This window comes from Eutrema salsugineum, unplaced genomic scaffold (genome assembly GCF_000478725.1).
Source record: "Eutrema salsugineum unplaced genomic scaffold, Eutsalg1_0 scaffold_7, whole genome shotgun sequence".
Lineage (NCBI taxonomy): Eukaryota > Viridiplantae > Streptophyta > Magnoliopsida > Brassicales > Brassicaceae > Eutrema > Eutrema salsugineum.
The window spans coordinates 10,018,801-10,038,166 of record NW_006256486.1 but is presented as its reverse complement, the minus strand read 5'-3'; the positions used below and the strand labels follow the sequence as shown (position 1 = coordinate 10,038,166).

The following is a 19,366-nucleotide window of genomic DNA, read 5'->3' as shown; positions in this document are numbered from 1 at the left end:
TTACACTACAAGAAAGATCGGGTTTTACGTCGGCAGATATCGACGTAAAATCGATGTAAAAGGGCATTTACGTCGAATTAGCGACGAATGAAAAATCGTCGTAAAACAATCGTCGTAAAATAGAATTCGTCGTAAAATCGTCGTAAAATTACCAATCCAGGGAAATCGTCGTAATATCGTCGGAAACTATTCGTCATAAAGTCGATGTAAATTTTCCAACGAAAGTACAACGAAACACGTCCATCATAAGAACGACGTAAAATCGATGTAAAATTACATCGATTTAACAACGATTAGGAGACGAACTATTTCAATTAAGGGAAATTAATTTTTTAAACATCGATGTTAATTCGTCGTAAAGTTTCGACGTAGATTCGACGTAAACGTTATTTGACGTAAATTCGTCGTTAAATGTTCGACGTTAAATCGACGTAAATGTACGACGAATTTACGTCAATTTATAAATTAATTATTTAATTCGATTTTAATTTAATTAATGAAATTTTAAAATAATCAAAAATTAAAAATAGAAAAAAACATTTTAAATTAAAATTTAAATTCGAAAATAATTTATAAATAAACGAAAAAATTAAATACATATTGTTTTTTACAAAAAAACCTCACGCCTGTTCATCCTTGACCCGCGAGATCAACACTTGGTGTTTTCATCCCTTGATCAGTTCTGTTTCTCGCGAGTTGGGCCTAAGGACCTTCGAGGCAATCCCTCACCCCTTAGCACTTCTCCGATCAAACCGATCTGGCCGAGTTTATCAACCTCTACCAAACGAGCAAGTGCAAATCCTTGGGAGGATCGTATCAAGTGGTATCAGAGCCCACTTGCTTAATTGGTAGTGTCTATCTATCTCTTTAACTTCCGCCTTTTCTCATCCCTTTTCTTCTGATATTTCCGTTAAAAAAAAAAAAAAAAGGAAATCGAAAAGTCCATTCTTAAAAAAAAAAAAAAAAAAGAGGAATTTCAAAAGTCAAAAAAAAAAAGGGGAAACCGTATTCTTTTCTACCTATCTTTCCTTATTCTTCTCCTTTCAAACGTTTGATAATCCAAAGGAACCTAGAGGCAGTCATCGTGATTCGATTAACTCCTCTTCTGACGGTTCGGCCTTTCTTCTTCGGAGCAACCTACAAATGGAAATAAAAACGTTAATTATTTATTAAGTAATAAATATAATAAATTTTAAAATATTTGAAATAGATCATACCTCCTCGAAAATCTGGTCTTGCTCAGCGACGGTCAACGGTACTTGGATAGTACCGTCAGGTGTGGCTTGGGTCTCCCGCTCGGCGATCCGCTGAATAGCGGCATTGTAGATCTCCTCTGACCGAGCGTCGACAAAGCTCCCATCCCTCTTCCGGTGAGTGGTCTCGAAGAGCTTCGTCATTGGAGGAAGTTCTCCTCTGTTCTCTTCGGCCTACCAATTAATAAACATTAGTCAAAAATATTTAATAAATTATAGCAATAATTAAAAATGAAATAATAATGAAATAATGTATATTTAATTACTTACCATCATGAGACGTCTTCCCGCAAATGATATTTGGCCAGAAGTGTGCAGGGTCACTAACTTCTGACCGTTAGGACCGATCCGGTTTCGGACAGCCGAACACTTAGCAGCAGTGGTTTGGGCATGCGGGTCCAGCCAATACGCCTTCAACCCATTCCAACAGAAAGTGGACATGGAGCTCGGCTTTGCGTCGTCGCCATCGGTCTCCCACTTCCGCTTCCAATCGGAAACGGTGTTGACTAGGCGTTTCTGCGCCTTCAGCCGGAAAGCTTCGCGGACCGTCTCGTTGATCCCGACGTCCCAGTTCCACCGTTGCTGCAAAGAAAACAAAAAAATTATATAAACAATATAGAAGTAAGATTAAATAAATTTAAAATAATTTGAAATGATATAAATAAGATTTAAAAAACATTACCGCGAAGCACTTGTACCAGGTGTCGAACGTCTCTTGCGACACCTTGCTCCAATTGTAGTGCGGCTCAACGAAATGACTCTTAATTGTGTCGGAAACGCTCCGACCGACACAATTATCCAAGTTAAACCTATGAAACAAAAAAAAAACATATTACATTAATATTTAAGTAAATTAAAGCATTAATTTAAAAAAATATAAAAACAAAAAATTTTACTTACCAATAAGAGCCTGGTTCCGCTTTTCCGGGAACCAGACGTCGTAAAGCCCCCCGTCCCGGTAGGGCTAGTAAGTCCTCAACCGTAAATTGGGCATACGGATGAAGAGGGTGGGGTACCGGTTCGGCAGCCGACGGTGGAGGTGGTGGTGGAGGCGGTGGTGGAGACTGCTCCGCAACGGTATTCGGAACCTGGGAGGCTCCGGAAGATGAAGGGACATCGGTCCCGGTGTTTCCCGAGGCAGACGCCCGGGAAGAGTGTCTGTCCGCCATGAAATTGATGTAGTGCGTCCTCCGTCGAGTCATCGTCTGCAAAACCGATAAAATTTTATTTTTCAAATTACATATTAATTTTTAATTACGATCCTAAATCTAACAAATTCTGATCCTAAATCTAACAAATTCCGAGCCTGAACTAATTTCCGACCTAAACCGTTTGAATTTCTAAACTATTTAAAAATAATTTAATATTAAGTAATTAAAAAAAAATTACCTTAGTTTTTTGCGTCAAAGGGAGGAAGGTTGCGTCAAAGGGAGGAGGAAGCAGAGAGAGGAAGGAGAGTAATGAGCGACGAAATGAGGAAGGGGTGCGTTCATATATATAGAATTTATATTCGTCGTAAATTCGACGTAAACGTTACGACGATTTTACGACGAATCCGTCGTAAATTCGTCGCAGAGGTCCCACCGTACAACAAAGCGAATAAAACAAACACACGTGGCTGTATCTGGGCTTTGCGACGACTTTACGATGATCATTGTTATTCGTCGTAAAATCGTCGTAATGTTACGACGATTTTACGACGAACCGTATAAATCATAAAAATTATAACGGCTGTATATCCACTTATCGTCGTAAAATCGTCGTAATATTACGACGATTTTACGATAGATTATACCAAAACTGATGAAATTCAAAAATTGAAACATCCATAAGCACATACAAGCATGTCTATACATGATAAATGTGGTCTGTATAACTTTCTAGCATGTTTACATAACTTAATGAAGAATTTGGTAAGATCTAAGATAAATCCTTACATCTTCTCTAAATGTATAAAACATCTTAAGATTACTTGATAAACACATATATGTCAAATTTTGAATTTTTTTTTTTTTTTTTTTTAGAAAGTTGTTTTACCTTATGAGATGGTAAGCCATATCATTCTCTTCATCTAAATCCCCCATGAACCCCAGAAAAGATTGATTATAAGATTTAGGGGTTACATTTCGTCGTAAACTCGATGGTATGTTACGACGATTTTACGACGAATCACACCCATTCGTCGTAAAGTCGTCGTAACATAAACCACATATCTACAAGTTCTTAAATCTTATACTACAAAACCTTATATATACATCAGTTTACTCAGGAAAATGCACCCAAAAACCATTCTGTAAGTTGGGAAAGCTAAACCCTATAGGGTTTAGGGTTTGCATTTTACGACGAATTTACGACGATTTCTAAAATAATCGTCGTAAATTCGTCGTAATAGTCAACATATGTCCAAGTCAACACTTAAACAAATTTTTTTTCATTAATTGTCTTTCATTTTTAAAACATTTAAATTTAAACAAATTTATCAAATTTGACAAATGTTACATTTAAACGTTCAAAGCATGCAATTAAATGTCAACATATTTAATTAGTCTTCAACATTTTCCTCGTTGTCCTCATCATCATCGTCATCATCACTGCTTGTTTGAAATTCGTCAGCACCTTCTTCAGTTTCGTCCCCATGTAGATCTTCAACTTGTCGATTACGTGGATCAATTAAAAGAACATTTTCTTCAACATCAGGTTTTGTAATGTCGACACAATCATCTTGTTGCATTGGCGGGAGATCTACACCATCAATTATACCCTTTGGAGCAACTTTGACAACCGCAAGCCATGAAATTCCCGTACTCCGAACTCGAGGATATGGAACAAAGGTGACTTGTTCTGCTTGAGATGCAAGTATAAAAGGCTCGAATTTATTGTATCGCCGAAAGGCGTTTACATCTACCACTCCGAATTTTTTAATACGCACTCCACGACCTACCGTAGGATCAAACCAATCACATTTGAATAGAACAGTTTTCATTCTTACTAATCCGGGGTATTCCACTTCAATTATCTCTTTGATGATCCCATAAAAGTCTACTTCACCTCGTACACAAACTCCATAGTTTGTAGTTGCCCGTTGAGTGCCATGACTATAAGTATGAAAAACATAGCCACGTGTGAAATACATAGCTGCAGTAGTTATCTTCGAAATAGGACCTAGGAGCAACTCATGAAACCATACTGCATATGTCATGTCATCATGCTCGACTTGACCTTTTAACCACAATGCATAATGTTGGTCTTTCCGCTTGTTAATTGCATCTTCTGAAACACCGTCGATGCATTCTCGGACTTGACTGACGAAAGTGCTGAAATTTGATAACATTGTTAAGGAAATTTCGTCTATTCAATCAAAATATAATCATGCATGCTTATTTGTATATATGTACCTCTCGTAAGGTGCCAATTCCTCGCAATTCAGAAGTATATATGTATGTGCGCTGTGGTAGTCCTGTTCGTTTGACCAACAAGTTTCTTTTAGTTTCCCACTTAGACGTCCAATTGGTGAGAATATATCAGGCATACCTTCTACTGCGTAACTTTGTCCTACACCCCCATCGTCGTAACGTCTTGGAGCCCGTTTACGTGTACGAACCTTTGGAGCAAAATAATAAGACGTGAAATGAGAAGTTTCTTCTGTCAAACTTCCCGCCACGATAGACCCTTCAACTTTTGCTAAGTTTTTGGCCTTACCCTTTAAATGCTTCATAAATCGTTCAAACGGATACATCCACCTAAACTGAACAGGTCCTCCCAACTCTGCTTCATGAGGGAGGTGTATAGGTAAATGTTCCATAACATCGAAGAAAGCAGGTGGGAATATTTTCTCTAAATTGCACAACAATATTGGAATATTTGTAGACAGTTGTGCAACTACATCTTCTGATAATGTCCTTGTACTTAGATCACGAAAGAAAGCTCCAATGCCTCCTAGTGCCTCATGGACATGTCCCGGTAGGAGTTCAGCAAACGCAAAAGGAAGTAATCGTTGCATAAACACATGACAATCATGACTTTTCATCCCTGAAAACTTTTGTCCTTTATCCACAGATTTAGCCAGATTAGATACATATCCATCAGGAAATTTCATGGCTGATGATACCCAATTAAACAATGCTGTTTTTTGTTTAGCACCCAACCGAAATACAGGAACTGGTGCTTTCCCATTACTCACCATATGCAACTCAATTCTGTTACATATATTGGGTAAGTCCATCCGTGATTTAACGCTGTCTTTGGTTCTTCCTTGGACGTTCAAAACAGTATGCATGATGTTATCGAAAAAATTCTTCTCAATGTGCATAACATCAAGATTATGTCTAAGCAAATGATCTTTCCAGTAAGGCAGATCCCAAAATATACTTTTCTTGTGCCAATTATGATGAACCCCATATCCTTCAGGCATATTCGCAGGAGTGTGCCAATTTCCTCCTCGGGGGACCGTTTCAAGTCCACCCCAATGATCTATTTGCGCTTCAAGCTCTACTCCAGTTAGGTACACTGGTGGAGGGAGACGAACCAATTTGTTCTTTATAAACAAACGCCTATTTCTTCTATATTGATGGTTTGGTGGTAAAAACCGACGGTGACAATCAAACCAACAGGTTTTCCTACCATGTTTAAGCTGAAATGCATCAGTCCTATGAAGACAATAAGGACATGATAACCTCCCATGCGTTGTCCAACCTGATAGCATTCCGTATGCCGGGAAATCGCTTATTGTCCACATAAGCACCGCTCGCATCGTAAAATTTTTACCACTCGAACAGTCATATGTTCGCACTCCAACATGCCACAACTGGTTTAACTCATGTATGAGTGGTTGCAAAAACACATCAAGGGCCCGCTTCGGGTGATTTGGACCAGGGACTAATATACTTAGAAACAAAAACTCTTTTTGCATGCACATATCTGGAGGAAGGTTATATGGCGTAAGAATCACAGGCCATAATGAATATTGCCTACCAGACATACCAAATGGACTAAACCCGTCAGTGCAAAGACCAAGATAAACATTTCGCTTAGACCTAGCAAAGTCTGGATGTACGGTGTTAAAATGTTTCCAAGATTTCCCGTCAGACGGGTGAGTCATTTTGTCATCTGTTTGTGAATGTTCTGCATGCCATCTCATCGACGCAGCTGTCCGTTCAGATTGATATAGTCTTTTTAACCTATCAGTGATAGGAAGATACCACATTCGTTGGTAAGGAATCTTCTTACGCCCAGCAATTTGCGGTCTATATCTTGGCTTTTGGCAGAAACGACATTCTTCAAGCTTCTCATCATCTCTCCAAAAAAGCATACAATTATCAACACAAACATCAATCATCTCAGAAGGCAATCCAAGACTAAAAACTAGCTTTTGAATTTCGTAATACGTTTCAGCAGCCAAATTATCATCTGGCAAATACTCTTTAATATAGTTGACGTAAAATCGATGTAAATATGATGTAAATTTTATTTCGACGTAAATTTGATGTAAATATGCAATGGTAATATGTTGGTAACCAAACAAAAACATATCATAAAAGCGTTTCGCATCTGCATTGGGCTCCTCAACAGTATCAGCATGTGTTTCATGAAATGCATCAGTAACCATTTCATGCATCCTATCACGATCTTCACCCTGAACTTGACTACTCTGATAATCATTTGACGCTTCAAAATCCCCATGTTCTTGATGATTACTACTACTCCGTGCAGCCATCTGACCACTACTTTGACCATATCCCTCTCCATGCTGATACCAAATAAAGTATTGGGGCATGAACCCTCTATTCAATAAATGCTGCCAGACAGTGTCAATAGGAATATGTTTCCTATTATTGCATTTCACACAAGGACAATACATTTTGCCGCTTTCAATTACAGTTTGCATAAGGCCGGCTTGGTACATGAATATTTCCAATCCGTTTTTGAAGTCTTCAGTCAACGACCCATCACAATTTTTGGGCGTATACATCCACTTTCGTAGATCGTATATAGACATTTCAAAAACAAATATTTGACTTTTTGTTTTTGAAATATGATATAAATTTCAACTACTAAAAAATTTTACTTAAACATTCAAAGACTCAAAAAATTTGTGTCTTCATATGTTTTTTTGGGTTGATGGAATAATGAGAGAAGAAAGGGTATATATAGAATTTTTTGTTTGGTTACCAACATATTACCATTGCATATTTACATCAAATTTACGTCGAAATAAAATTTACATCACATTTACATCGATTTTACGTCAATTAAAAGATAGAGGACAATTCGTCGTATTATCGATGTAAATTTTATGACAACATTACGATGAAATAAAATTCGTTCTTTATTCGTCGTAATATCGTCGTAACATTACGACGATTTCACGAGGGTAATATTTTACGTCGAATTTACGACGAAATTTTTGATCGTCGTAAATACAATGTAATGTCGTCGTAATTTACGACGACTACAAATCGTCGTAAATAAATCGTCGTAAATAATTCGACGGAAAAGCCCCTCTTTCTTGTAGTGTTAGGATGGGCATTGTATGCTGATGGAACGTTATTCATAGAAGTCATTTTAGTTTACACATTGAACTAAAATAACTTATTTGGGCACTACACTGAATGATTGCATTACACGGTGTCATCTTTTGTAACAGATTGTTTTTAGTTGCTAAAGACGGTGTCTATACTAGAAAATAGCTTGCATTCTTACTACATTTGAAAGAGAGAGAGTTTCAGATTTAACCCATATTTTAAAGTCAAACACCAAACTAACCTCTTTTTTTTTCTCTCTCCAACTTTTGTCATTTTCTCACAATTTTATCCTTCCCACTTAAACTATTAACGAAAATGCCATTATACATCTAATAATTTGATTTTTCTTTAATTGGCTAAAGTCTTCTTGAACCTTCTAAAGACTTTTTAATTACGAGAATGCCATCGTCTTCAATACCTTCAACCACCATGAACAACCATGAAAATGGAGTAAATGCTTATCAACCAATTTTAAAGCTGTAATAAAACAAATATCTGAGCTCATTCACTCATAACCTTGCTCATTCTACCATAATTCTTCTCCAAAACATCTGGGCACAATTACAATGCTTCGCACCATGCTTTTTCGGTGAATTCTGGTTACTCGACACCTGGGTTGTTTAATTTCGGTGAAATCCTAAGTTCTGGGTGGATAAGAGAAACTTAGGGGAGTTCAATTTTGTTAAGGTAATCCTCGCACTTCAATTTCTCCACATTTCAGTTTTTATATCGCGAAAGTAGACTTCTCGTGAACTATACTGAAGTCTATGAGTCAACAAAAGGTTATTTTTGCAATTGACTTTTAAAAAGTAGACTTCATTAAACCTCACGAGAAGTCTACTCGATATCCTTTGAAAACAAAAAAAAGCATAGTAGACTTCATTTGAAGGCTTAAGAAGTCTACGAAAAAGAGGCTATTTTTGTAGTTGACCGTATTTTGACTTTTGAATTTAGACTTCCGTCTGAAGTCTACTGTTTACGTCTGCATACGAAGTCTACTTTCAAGTTACTTTTGTAGTTTGACCAAAAACGTATAGGTCATTTTTGTGTTTGACTTCTGTTTTTCAAAAATTAAGAAATTTAAAAAATTCCAAAAAGCTTCAGTAGACTTCACAAAGACGTCTACAGTTGGTAGACTTCTTTGTGAAGTCTACTTATTGTGTTCGGTCAAACTTAGAAGGAATCTTTTTTTGAGTAGAGTTCATTGTGAAGTCTACTAAAAAAATTCAATTGCAAAAATAACCTATTTTGATCCGTAGACTTCTATTTAAAAAGTAGACTTCAAAAGTAGACTGTCAGAGAAGTCTACTCTTACATGAAGTCTACAATAGAAGTCTACTATGTTAGTCAATGCATTGGTCAAATGCTAAAGTAACCTTTTTTGCCTGAAGTCTACTCCTGATGTCTACTGAAGGAAAAGTCAACAGATTGGTCAATGGCAAAAATGACCTTTTTTTTAGTAGACTTCATTAGTAGACTTCTCAATGAAAAAGTAGACTTCTCCTCCAGTCTACATTTGAAGTCTAATTTAGAAGTCTACTTTACTATGTTTTATTAAAAACGCGTTTTAAGCAAATGTATAAACTATTTTTCAAATTTTTTGGTTCAGAATTGCTTCTTAGTAAGTGATTGAACTACCCAGTGAATTTTATCTCATTTGGATATTTATTGTTGAATCAGAGGTTTCGATTTTTAAGGTACTTAGCTTATAAAAGTAGACTTCGTCGTGAAGTCTACAATCGACGTCTGCATTAGAAGTCTACGTTTTGACGTTTTTGTAAAAACGCGTTTTAAGGAAATTCGTAAAATATTTTTCAATTTTTTTGGTTTATATTTTTTTCTTAGTTAGTGATTGAAATACCTAGTGATTTTTATTTTGTTTCATTGGATATTTATTGTTAAATCAGAAGTTTAGATTTTTAAGGTACTTAGCTTATCAAAGTAGACATCGGCGTGAAGTCTACTTTGATACAAAAAGTCTCTATGCAGTGTTTGCTAATACGGTTTATGTGGTTATTTTTCAGAGAATAGCTCAAATTCCAGTTGTGTACGGTGAGTGGAAGATTAAGGAGAATTCATGGCATTTTGTTGTTGACATGGGCAAAGGTGGAAGAATTTGGTTTTTGAACGATGGTTGCACCTTTGGGCAGCTTACTGAAATGGTGCGAGATGATTATAACTTGGGCAAGAAGACTGAGATCATCGAGTTAACCTACGCACTACCAGTCTCAATGTTGCAATCTATGGCTCCAGATACACCTCCAATGCATGTCACCAATGATAGACAAGTTTCAAGTTTGATTTCGTTAAGCAGAGTACATATGTTATGCCTTTGTGTGTCCTGTCGAGTGGAGATGGATACTGAGGAGAACCAAGAAGGATCAGATGAAGATTTAGGTGAGGAGTCTGAGGAAAATTCAGAACATTCTACCGATGATGAGGCAGACAGTTCTGATGTGAACTAGGATGGAGAAGATGTCGACGATGCAGCTTACTCTGACGGAGAAGATTACAGTGTCTACGGTAAAGTGAAAGATGAAGATGATGATGAAGATGAAGTCTGTATTGAAAAGGTCAGAAACCGATATGGTGAAACAGGGAGCACGCCCATGTCATGGTCTGATAATATATATGTTAGGGCAAGTTTCCCTACAAAAGAGAAGCTGTTATCAGAGGTTAGACTGACTGCCATAATGTTAAAATTTGCTTTCAAAACACAGAAGTCTACCAAGACCCTGTTTGTGGCTAAATGTCGAGTGGAAGGATGTGCATGGATGGTTAGAGCAAGCGTGAAGAATGATGCATCCACTTTTTGGGTGACAAAATATGTGAAAGACCACACATGTTCAATAGCCCATCGAATGGCTCACCGTGGGAAGTCTACTCCTAAGTATATTGGCAAGCTGTTTATAAGCCATTTCGGCATCATTGATGGACTTACACCAGAACATGTCAGGGTTTCAATGAAGCATATGTTTGGCATCAAGATGGATTACACTACCTCTTACAGATCTTTGATATATGCCCAACAATTGGTCAGGGGAACAGCTGAAGATGGATATGCGAGTCTCCCAGCTTACCTACATTCAGTGAACAAAGCCAATCCGGGAACTGTATCAGCTCTTCATGTAGATTCGAATAACAAATTCAAATATCTATTTCTCGCATTTGGAGCATCGATTGCTGGTTTTCAGTACATGAGAAGAGTTATTGTGGTTGATGGATGTCATCTAACAGGGAAATACGAGGGTACTTTGTTGGTTGCCACCGCACAAGATGGAAATTTTCAGATTTTTCCTTTGGCATTTGAAATTGTTGATGGTGAAGATGATGCTTCATGGGAATGGTTTTTTTTCTAAACTGTGTGAATGTGTCCCAGATGGTTATCCTTTGGTGATAGTTTCTGACAGACATATTTCTATTAAGAAAGCTTGTGAAACTATTTTCCCATGGGCAAAACGAGGGATCTGCTACTACCATCTACAACATAACATAGTAACAAAGTTTAGGGGGAAGCAGTTGCTGTACTTGGTTAAACGTGTGGCTTATGCTTACAACCTCTATGACTACAACCGGTACATGGCGGAGCTGAGACAGATCAAGCCTGACCTTGCTGACTATTTGGAAGAAGCCGATGTCTCTCTTTGGTCCCGAGTTCATTTTGTTGGAGACAGATACAATATTAAGACTAGCAATGTTGCAGAGTTTATAAATGCTGCACTTAAGAAGGCCCGTGGCTATCCCATTTCATTCCTCTTGGATTTCATACGAGAGAAGCTCGGTCGGTGGTTTTTAAAAAGCAGAGAGGATGCTTTGAGTCTCACAACACATAATACTCGGGGAGTGGAGTATTTGCTGGCGATTCGTGGACATTATGCAGATGCAATGGAGGTGGACCGAATTGACACTTAGAGATACTATGTGAAAGGAGGAACCAGGAATTGTATTGTTGATTTGGAACATAGAATGTGTGAATGTGGTGTGTTTTATATCGAGAAGATCCCATGTTCACATGCTATTGCAGCTGCATTAGCCGGTGGGATAGCTGTGGATTCCCTAGTATGTCTGACTTACTCAAAAAACTACTTGTTTGCCGCATACTCTGCCAACATATATCCCCAAATTGCAGAGGTCCAAGGAGGCCCAACATCAATATGTCTGCCACCAGACATTCGCCGTGCACCAGGCAGACGGAAGAAGTCTCGGTGGCAATCATGGCTAGAAATTGCTAGGAGGAAAAGCAAGACGCCAAGGAAGCTGCACAAAGTATAAAGCTGCTCCCAATGCAAGCAACCTGGTCATACCCTACCGAATTGTGTAAGTTGAGCTAAACTCATCTAACAAAGTTGAAATTTTTTTTTAATATACTTAGCCGTCGAAGATTCACCAAGAAAATAACAAGAAGGCTCCGGAATAGGAAGACAAAGCATCTATTGTTCTCAACGAAGTCTGCCAAGGAAGTCAACTATAGAAGTCTATTGGGGAAGTCTACTGTCGAAGTCTACTGTGTATGTGATATTTTGTTGACGGTTATGTTTGAAACGACTTCATATATGTAGCTGCTTTAACGACTTTAACGGTGCCTATAACCGTTGTACCTGTTTGTGTACTGTATTTTTGCTTATAAATTCTCGGGTTTAGACGAATTACAGTTTCATTCCAGACCCCTTGAAGATGTCGAACAAGATAAACTTCAACTCTCTCCCTTCCGACATTCTGTGGGATATCCTCTTAAAAATCACTTCTCGTTCCTACGGTGGGCTCTGTAGAGCAAGGGTTTCCTCCAAACATCTAAATGAGATTTCTAATGAAGAGGGTTTTTTAAGAGCCGGTGATCTAATAACTTTGACGATTCCATGGGTCTGGGATCAACATGGGAGGGTTGACGCTTTCTTTCGGCGCTGTTTGGAGTGTAGAAATCCTACAGCGCAATACCTACGAGCCGTTTCTCTAATCTTCTATGAAGATAGCATCCAAGAAGGATTTGAGTTAATAAAGGTGTCATCAAATGGAGGATGCCTCATGGCTACTTACTCCATGGTTATGTTCTCTTTAACCATGGATGGTAGCCATGATGTATTTAACCACATTCGAGGTATAGTTCCGGCAGAGGCAACGAAGATGAGGAAGACTATGCAGCACATAAACAGGTGTCCGACCACTTATAAGAAGCCTGACGCGTTTCACGAACCGGTCTTCCATGTTTTTGATAATGCACAATCAAGGAGTTGTGCCTGTATGAATCTGCCAAACCAGCACTGGATGGATGATGAACGCCTCGTGGACTCATATGGTGACAAACTCTGCAGTCCTTGCTTCTGGAAGTTGGAATTGTGCCTTATTCTGGAAAATAATTCCTGGATTTGCAAATGAATGGCCGCGGTGAAATTATTTGACTCCATGTTTTATGTTTTTTGGGTTTACTTATATGTTTACATGACTATGGTAGACTTCGTTTGTAGACTTCGTTTGTAGACTAATAATTCTTATTTTAATAAATCTTTTTCCGTGTACACTTTTCCGTGTACACTTCGTTTGTAAATCTTTTTCCGTGTACACTATCGGTGTACACTTTTTCCGTATACACTTTTCCGTATACTCTTTTCCACATGCTCAATGATATTTTACAGAACTTAATCAGTTGTAAGGGTGAAATCGAAAATTAGAAATACTAACATGTTAATAGACTTAGTAGACTTCAGTACAATTACGATTACAAATTAGTAGACTTCAGTCAAAGACTTCAGTCATAGACTTCAGTTTGAGTACAATATCCTAAACGAAAATACAACATATTTGGCAAGTTAATTATAAGATAGGTGGCCAAAAAACTTCCACACCCATCATCTACCAATTGCTAAAATGACCTCCAATCACATTGAAGGTCATTTGTGCAAGTAGCCCAAAAGTTGTCAAAAAAATTAAAGTTAGTTTTAAGAACGGAAACACTAAGCTTTCCTATCATAGACATCCAGCCCGATTGCATCTAGCTTATCATGACCCCTACAACCTGTTTCGTCAAAGAGCTCTGCAGCCATTTTCTCCCTGATTTTTTGAATGTTTTTATCGCAAAGTTCCGGAGGAAATGGCAAATCCAATGCATGACACTCGATGTACTTCAGACAATACACTCCACAATCACCACTCTGAATGTTTTGAGGTATCTCCGTACCTGGTACTCGCGAATGGGTGAACGACGTGTAGGGGAATCTCCACTTGTCATCGTCAGGTGCACAGGTCTGAAGAAGGTAGGGTATCATAAGCGCAAGAGGCTCCACAGCTTCGGCAATTTGCTCGTCAGATGCATATTTGGTGGCCGCATGGCTATCCCATATCGTGATATGCTTCGTCACAAATGAGACCCATATTGCTACCCAATGGTCCTCCCTAATGTGCAACATGGAGTACAAATAGTCGACATCATATGCCCACGTCTTCTTAGTCTGGCAGTAGATAGGTAATTCGCCAGTGTAGTACGAATATGCTCCAGGCGGCAGAAGTTTTCCAGATCCATCTGCATTCCGCTCAGACTTTTTGAAGTCTTTGTAGTCACGCCTCCAAACAGTAGCAAACATGGAGTTGAGGAAGCAAATCCGGTCGGATACAAACCACTCCGGATGCTTGGATAATCGCAGCCTGAGTAGGTTGATGTAAGCTTCCATGTGCTGCACATTGGTGAAAATAAGACATGAGTGAAGTCTGCAAACGAAGTCTAAATCCTGTAAACGAAGTCTATTATAGAAGTCTACGTATGAAGTCTAAAAATGAAGTCTAATATAAGAAAGTAAAACACTAATCGTATCAGCTAGCCATTTCGTCGGTGTCCGGAGAATGTAATACCACTCGATCGAAGAGTGTCTTGGGCGTTTTGGATAGGCACTGTATAAGTGAAAGAGTTAGATAAGAAATAATACTATGAGGAAGTCTACTTACATACGTATAGAAGTCTACTTACGGGTTTGATCTGATAAAGTTCATTAGAGCGGTATGCTTCACCTTGACACCGGTTTGATCAAAAGGATCATATCCACGGACACGGCCGGAGTGAGATGCCGACGATGGAATGATGGCCTTTGCGGTGCTGTTTCCTAAGAACGGACTCTTCTGTGTCGCAGCCAGCTGGCGGTGTCTGGCACTCGTTGCTCGGGAAACTATCTGAGCCGCTTCTCTGGCTTTGGCATTTTTGGCTAGTGCAACCGCGTCGAAGTCAACATCACACGTCTTCGAGTCAATTTCACAAAAACTAGGCTCTGGGGCCTCTTCTTCCTTCATCTCTGGGGTCTCTTCTTCCTTCACGGCAGCCTTCTTTCTTTTTGCATCCCCGGGGGCGTTAACACTCTCACATGCACCAATGTTGACATTATCTTTCATCGGAGCATCATCTTTGTCTGAATTACTCTGCAGTTTATTGTCAGAAACAGACATGAATATACAAATGAGCACACCAATGCTGTAATTTAGTAACATGTTTTATCATAGTCTGAAAATTGTAAACAACTAGTTTTGAAAACATAAGTAAATAATCTCACATGGTACATAACAGTAGTAAACATGTTCAAATTCAAATGACATTAGTATTAAGTGTTCCTAACTTTGTGTGATCTTGTTCGCATGTAATGTTTTCGTATATGCGGAGGGTTTTTGGTACTAACCCCTTCATGTTTCTTGGATCCAGTGCCCTGCTGCTGGGTTGGCTCTTCTCAGTGTGCTTCGCCGACCCTGTAGTCAACTCTTCTACCGCACGCTCTACAGATTCAACCTTCTCGGTGAGACGTTTGATCTGCTTTTCACAGCTACCAAGACCATTCAGCATCTTGGTTGAAAAGCTTTTGAAGCATTGGTCGAAGTGCGCTTTCATAGTAGCGACAACTCCGACCCCTTCATCACCAACGAATGATGCGGCAGATGCAGAGGCTGTGCAGGGTCTCTTGCGACTTGATTCATCTGAGGGAAGGCTCCTCTTTCCGGCTTCTGACTTGACGATGTGTGCACCCAAAACACCTTCCAAAGGCCAATGATTTTTTGAGAACTTGAAATTGGGGTCATGGAGTGCATTGACAATCTTGACAATATCTGGATCCTGTTTGTCATCATCCCACACGGGAAACATATCCTCCAAGTCCTTAGCCATGCAGGACTGTATGCGAGCCTGGAAAAACACAATTAAAAAATGGATTTAGAGCCATATGAAGCCTCGGAAAACTGCGTATGAAGTCTACTCCTGAAGTCTAACATAGAAGTCTACTCCTGAAGTCTAACACAGAAGTCTACTCCTGAATGTCATTAATGATACATATAGAAGTCTACACATGAAGTCTACTTCTGAAGTCTACATTGAAAACTCATTACTACATAAAAGTCTACTACACTAATACAGTACCTGTTTTAGCATGTTGGCTTTGACGTTCTTTCGTCCTCTGGATCCTTTGTAAGCCAGCAAAAGAGGTTCTTCAGTAACATTTGGCAATGGTTTGCCAAATTCAGCAGCAAAATCCGGTAGAGCATAGTACACCCACACTTGAAGAGCTTGCACAAATCCTTCTATATGAATGTTTTTGCTGAGATCTTTCTCCTTAGCAGACTTGATCAAATGCTGAAAAGCAATTCTTCCCCATGGAAACTCCTTAAAACCTTCGAGATCCATCACTAGTCTGGCATGGTTGACATTTGTGGATGAGCCGGGTCTCGTTGCCACTATGAAACCAGCGTAGATCCCAAGATAACCCAACCGCAGCCTATCATCACGAGACCATGATGAGCAGTTGGAACAGGCTTCGATAATTTTGGTAGTGCTTGGGCCCGACTCGGCATCGACCCCCATTAGCTCCCAAAATGCACGCATGTCATCGACAAGCGCAAGATCAGTTAAAGCCAAGTCATCCACGTACCCGCAGTTGAGTCCGGTGATCTCCTCAAACTCATGCAATGAAAACCGAACTGGAGTGGTACCAATCAGGCTCCATATCTCGTACCTCTGCTTGCAAACTATCTGAAAGGTCAGCATGTGGTGCACCAGCCTAGAAGCCCAACCAAAATCCAACTCGTGGAACTTTAAAAAGACACCCAACGGTGACTCGTAAATCTCTTCCCATTCATCCTCTTCTAGAGCTGACTTTAGTGCAGGGACCAGCCTATAATCATCAGCGTAATAGCCGATGCTTTTATCCGGGGCTGGCTCAAACCCTTTGGTGTAAAGTCTTCTGGGGAATTCAGAGGCCACCATTATCCAACAAAGATTCCTGCATCAACGGTAACAAAGCTCTAATGAGAAAAACGGTTTGAAACTATACACGAATGAAGTCTACATTTTCAAAATGAAGTCTACTTTATCAAAATGAAGTCTACTTTATCAAAGTGAAGTCTACTTTATCAAAATGAAGTTTACTTTATCAAAATGAAGTCTACTTTCCCAAAATGAAGTCTACTTTCACAAAAAGAAGTCTACTTTCACAAAATGAAGTCTACTTTCACATTCTAAGTACAATCCGAGTCGAGAAGTCTACTGAAGCCAACCGAAGCAATCTTAACATCAAAAAAACAGTATATGAAGCAATCAAAACATCATAAATACTGCATCTGAAGTCTACAGAACCCAACCGAAGCAATCAATACATGATAAATACTGTATATGAAGTCTACTAAAACAAATCATCGAAATGGAATCTACAAAGTTTATAGTGTTAACCGCCTTTATTAGATGAAGCTGGCATCGAGAAAATACAACCAGATCTGGGAAAAAAACCTAAGTCAAACCTGACGGAAAAAATTACAGGAAGATAGAAGAAATTTAAGAATTGCTAAGTATATAACTTCGGAACAACATCTACTAACCGTTTTGAGGCAGGAAATGACGTTAACCTCCAACGGCGAAAGCAGATCTGCAAAAAAAAAAAAACAAAACCCTAATCTCCGATCTGGAAACTGGGGGTTACGAAAACGGAAAGGTGATGAATACGGAGGAGTAGGGAAGCATGGGGGTGTGGTTGGAGAAAGAAAACTTGCCTGAACGAGTTTATCGGTGGCGGTTCTGTATGTTAGCAGCGCCGGAGCAGAGAAACAGAAATCGCCTTCGACTTTTTTTTTTACACGAACTTTCGACGGTTTTTTTTTAACGGGATCTGTTAAATTCGTATATATAGTCTGGTAATTCCGTACGGTTCGGGTAAGTTTTTTTCGGTTAAGGTTACTAATTTTCCAGGGTCTAGGTAAATTTACCCGGTTAAAGGCAGTTTCTCTTGGTTAAGGGAAGTTATTCCCGGTTTAATTTCGGTTTAAATTTCCGTTAGATTAATTTATTCGGTTTAGTAGACTTCTATATTGAAGTCTACAACTTTTAAAACCTAAATAATAAATTTACTTTTACTTAATTTAAAAACATATATTTCCATTTACCAATATGAAAAAATAATTTCTGTACATTTGGGTTACGATTACGGAATTTATGATGGTAACTTTGATACCAAAATAATTTTTTAAAAATTTTAAAATTAAATTTACAGATTTAATTACTTAGTAGACTTCATTTCGATAAAATAAAGTCTACTAATAGACTTCATTTTCACTTTAGTAGACTTCGTCAGGAAGTAAACGGTAATTAGGACATCCGTTTTTTGTTTACTCATACATGATTAAATGGTCTTTTCACTACCCCTTTAGGTTATTTCTGCCAAATGTTTTTTCAGGGGTTTACTTTTGTATTCAAAGTCAAGTTTTGGGTTATTTTTAGCAAAAACCCCTTTGAAAGAAATCAAGAGGAGCAAATAAGTTTTCTTTTTATTTTCTATTTACACTAAAAAAAAATACAAAGACAGAACAATTAGCACAAAGCGCTCCTGGAGCACTCATCTCTTATATATTTTTCACTCTTTCGGTTAAAGCCACTAGATTTGAGAAAAGATGGCCGCATATAACATGTCCTAAGATGTCCTATGTTTCGACTACTTAGCCTGATAAATGCATTCCTTCTTAGTGGTATATCTTTAGGTCTAGTGGCTGCATTCTAATCTGTGACGTGATTCACCTTTTCTAAGGGGAAATGTCTACCCCAACAAAAACAATAAAATCTAAAAAACATAAAGTAAGAAAAAATAGAAACTATAAAAAAAAAAAAAAATCTAAAATCTATATAAGATTTATGGTATATGATATTAGAATAATATCAATTTGTTATCATATGTTAAGAATTCAAATTTGAAGTTTACATGTCTGAATTTTCACAATTAAATTATACATAAAAAAATATCAAACATGTCATAACAATTCAGATTTAGTTTTAGAAGATATTATCTTTTTTTTTTTGAAAAAATCTGATAATTAATTTTCAATTATATTCAGTTTTAAATTATATAAGATTTCAAACATATTTTTTAAACTCTCTCTTTTATTTAGAGGCATTATTTCTTGGGTTTATGGGTAACTTGTATATATTTTGTATTTTTTTTTTCAACTGAGGTTAACAAAACCAGTTTCTTAACAACTAAATGCAGGTCTTGATATAAGAACTAAATATGTGTCTCAGAATAGCACAAATTATAAAATTTCTGAATTTAAATATTTTATTTTCTATCCATGTATCACACAGATTTTAACTAG

General features: G+C 38.1%; 3 protein-coding genes across 3 annotated transcripts; 1 reads left to right on the top strand and 2 right to left on the bottom strand.

The window, feature by feature from the left end:
* Positions 1-1,029: 1,029 nt before the first annotated feature.
* LOC112083082 (formin-like protein 2) lies at positions 1,030-2,455 on the bottom strand. Its single transcript, XM_024150809.1, has 4 exons — positions 2,154-2,455; positions 1,936-2,062; positions 1,578-1,835; positions 1,030-1,137 (listed from the first exon to the last, which is right to left on the bottom strand). Exons 1-4 carry the CDS (start codon positions 2,453-2,455, stop codon positions 1,030-1,032), a joined length of 795 nt encoding a protein of 264 aa, XP_024006577.1.
* A 7,415-nt stretch (positions 2,456-9,870) lies between these two features.
* Positions 9,871-11,686, top strand: LOC112083081. Its single transcript, XM_024150808.1, has 4 exons — positions 9,871-10,089; positions 10,240-10,449; positions 10,495-11,023; positions 11,154-11,686. The coding sequence occupies exons 1-4, from the start codon at positions 9,871-9,873 to the stop codon at positions 11,684-11,686; spliced, it is 1,491 nt and encodes a 496-aa protein (XP_024006576.1).
* Positions 11,687-13,722: 2,036 nt separating this feature from the next.
* On the bottom strand, positions 13,723-16,997 carry LOC18010953. The gene is made up of 5 exons (XM_024150807.1): positions 16,155-16,997; positions 15,427-15,923; positions 14,771-15,224; positions 14,615-14,653; positions 13,723-14,439 (listed from the first exon to the last, which is right to left on the bottom strand). The coding sequence occupies exons 1-5, from the start codon at positions 16,995-16,997 to the stop codon at positions 13,723-13,725; spliced, it is 2,550 nt and encodes an 849-aa protein (XP_024006575.1).
* Positions 16,998-19,366: the final 2,369 nt, after the last annotated feature.

Excerpts from the sequence above, each read along its gene's own strand:
- LOC18010953 (XM_024150807.1), bottom strand. The coding sequence starts at position 16,997 with ATGGTGGCCTCTGAATTCCCCAGAAGACTTTACACCAAAGGGTTTGAG. Across the intron at positions 14,654-14,770 it reads TTGATCAAACCGGTGTCAAG|TGCCTATCCAAAACGCCCAA; the intron begins GTGAAGCATACC and ends TCACTTATACAG. Across the intron at positions 14,440-14,614 it reads AGACACTCTTCGATCGAGTG|CACATGGAAGCTTACATCAA; the intron begins GTATTACATTCT and ends ACCAATGTGCAG.
- LOC112083081 (XM_024150808.1), top strand. The coding sequence starts at position 9,871 with ATGGGCAAAGGTGGAAGAATTTGGTTTTTGAACGATGGTTGCACCTTT. Across the intron at positions 10,090-10,239 it reads GTTTGATTTCGTTAAGCAGA|GATGGAGAAGATGTCGACGA; the intron begins GTACATATGTTA and ends GATGTGAACTAG. Across the intron at positions 10,450-10,494 it reads AAGAGAAGCTGTTATCAGAG|AAGTCTACCAAGACCCTGTT; the intron begins GTTAGACTGACT and ends TTCAAAACACAG.
- LOC112083082 (XM_024150809.1), bottom strand. The coding sequence starts at position 2,455 with ATGACTCGACGGAGGACGCACTACATCAATTTCATGGCGGACAGACAC. Across the intron at positions 2,063-2,153 it reads GCGGAACCAGGCTCTTATTG|GTTTAACTTGGATAATTGTG; the intron begins GTAAGTAAAATT and ends TTTGTTTCATAG. Across the intron at positions 1,138-1,577 it reads GTCCTAACGGTCAGAAGTTA|GTTGCTCCGAAGAAGAAAGG; the intron begins GTGACCCTGCAC and ends TTCCATTTGTAG.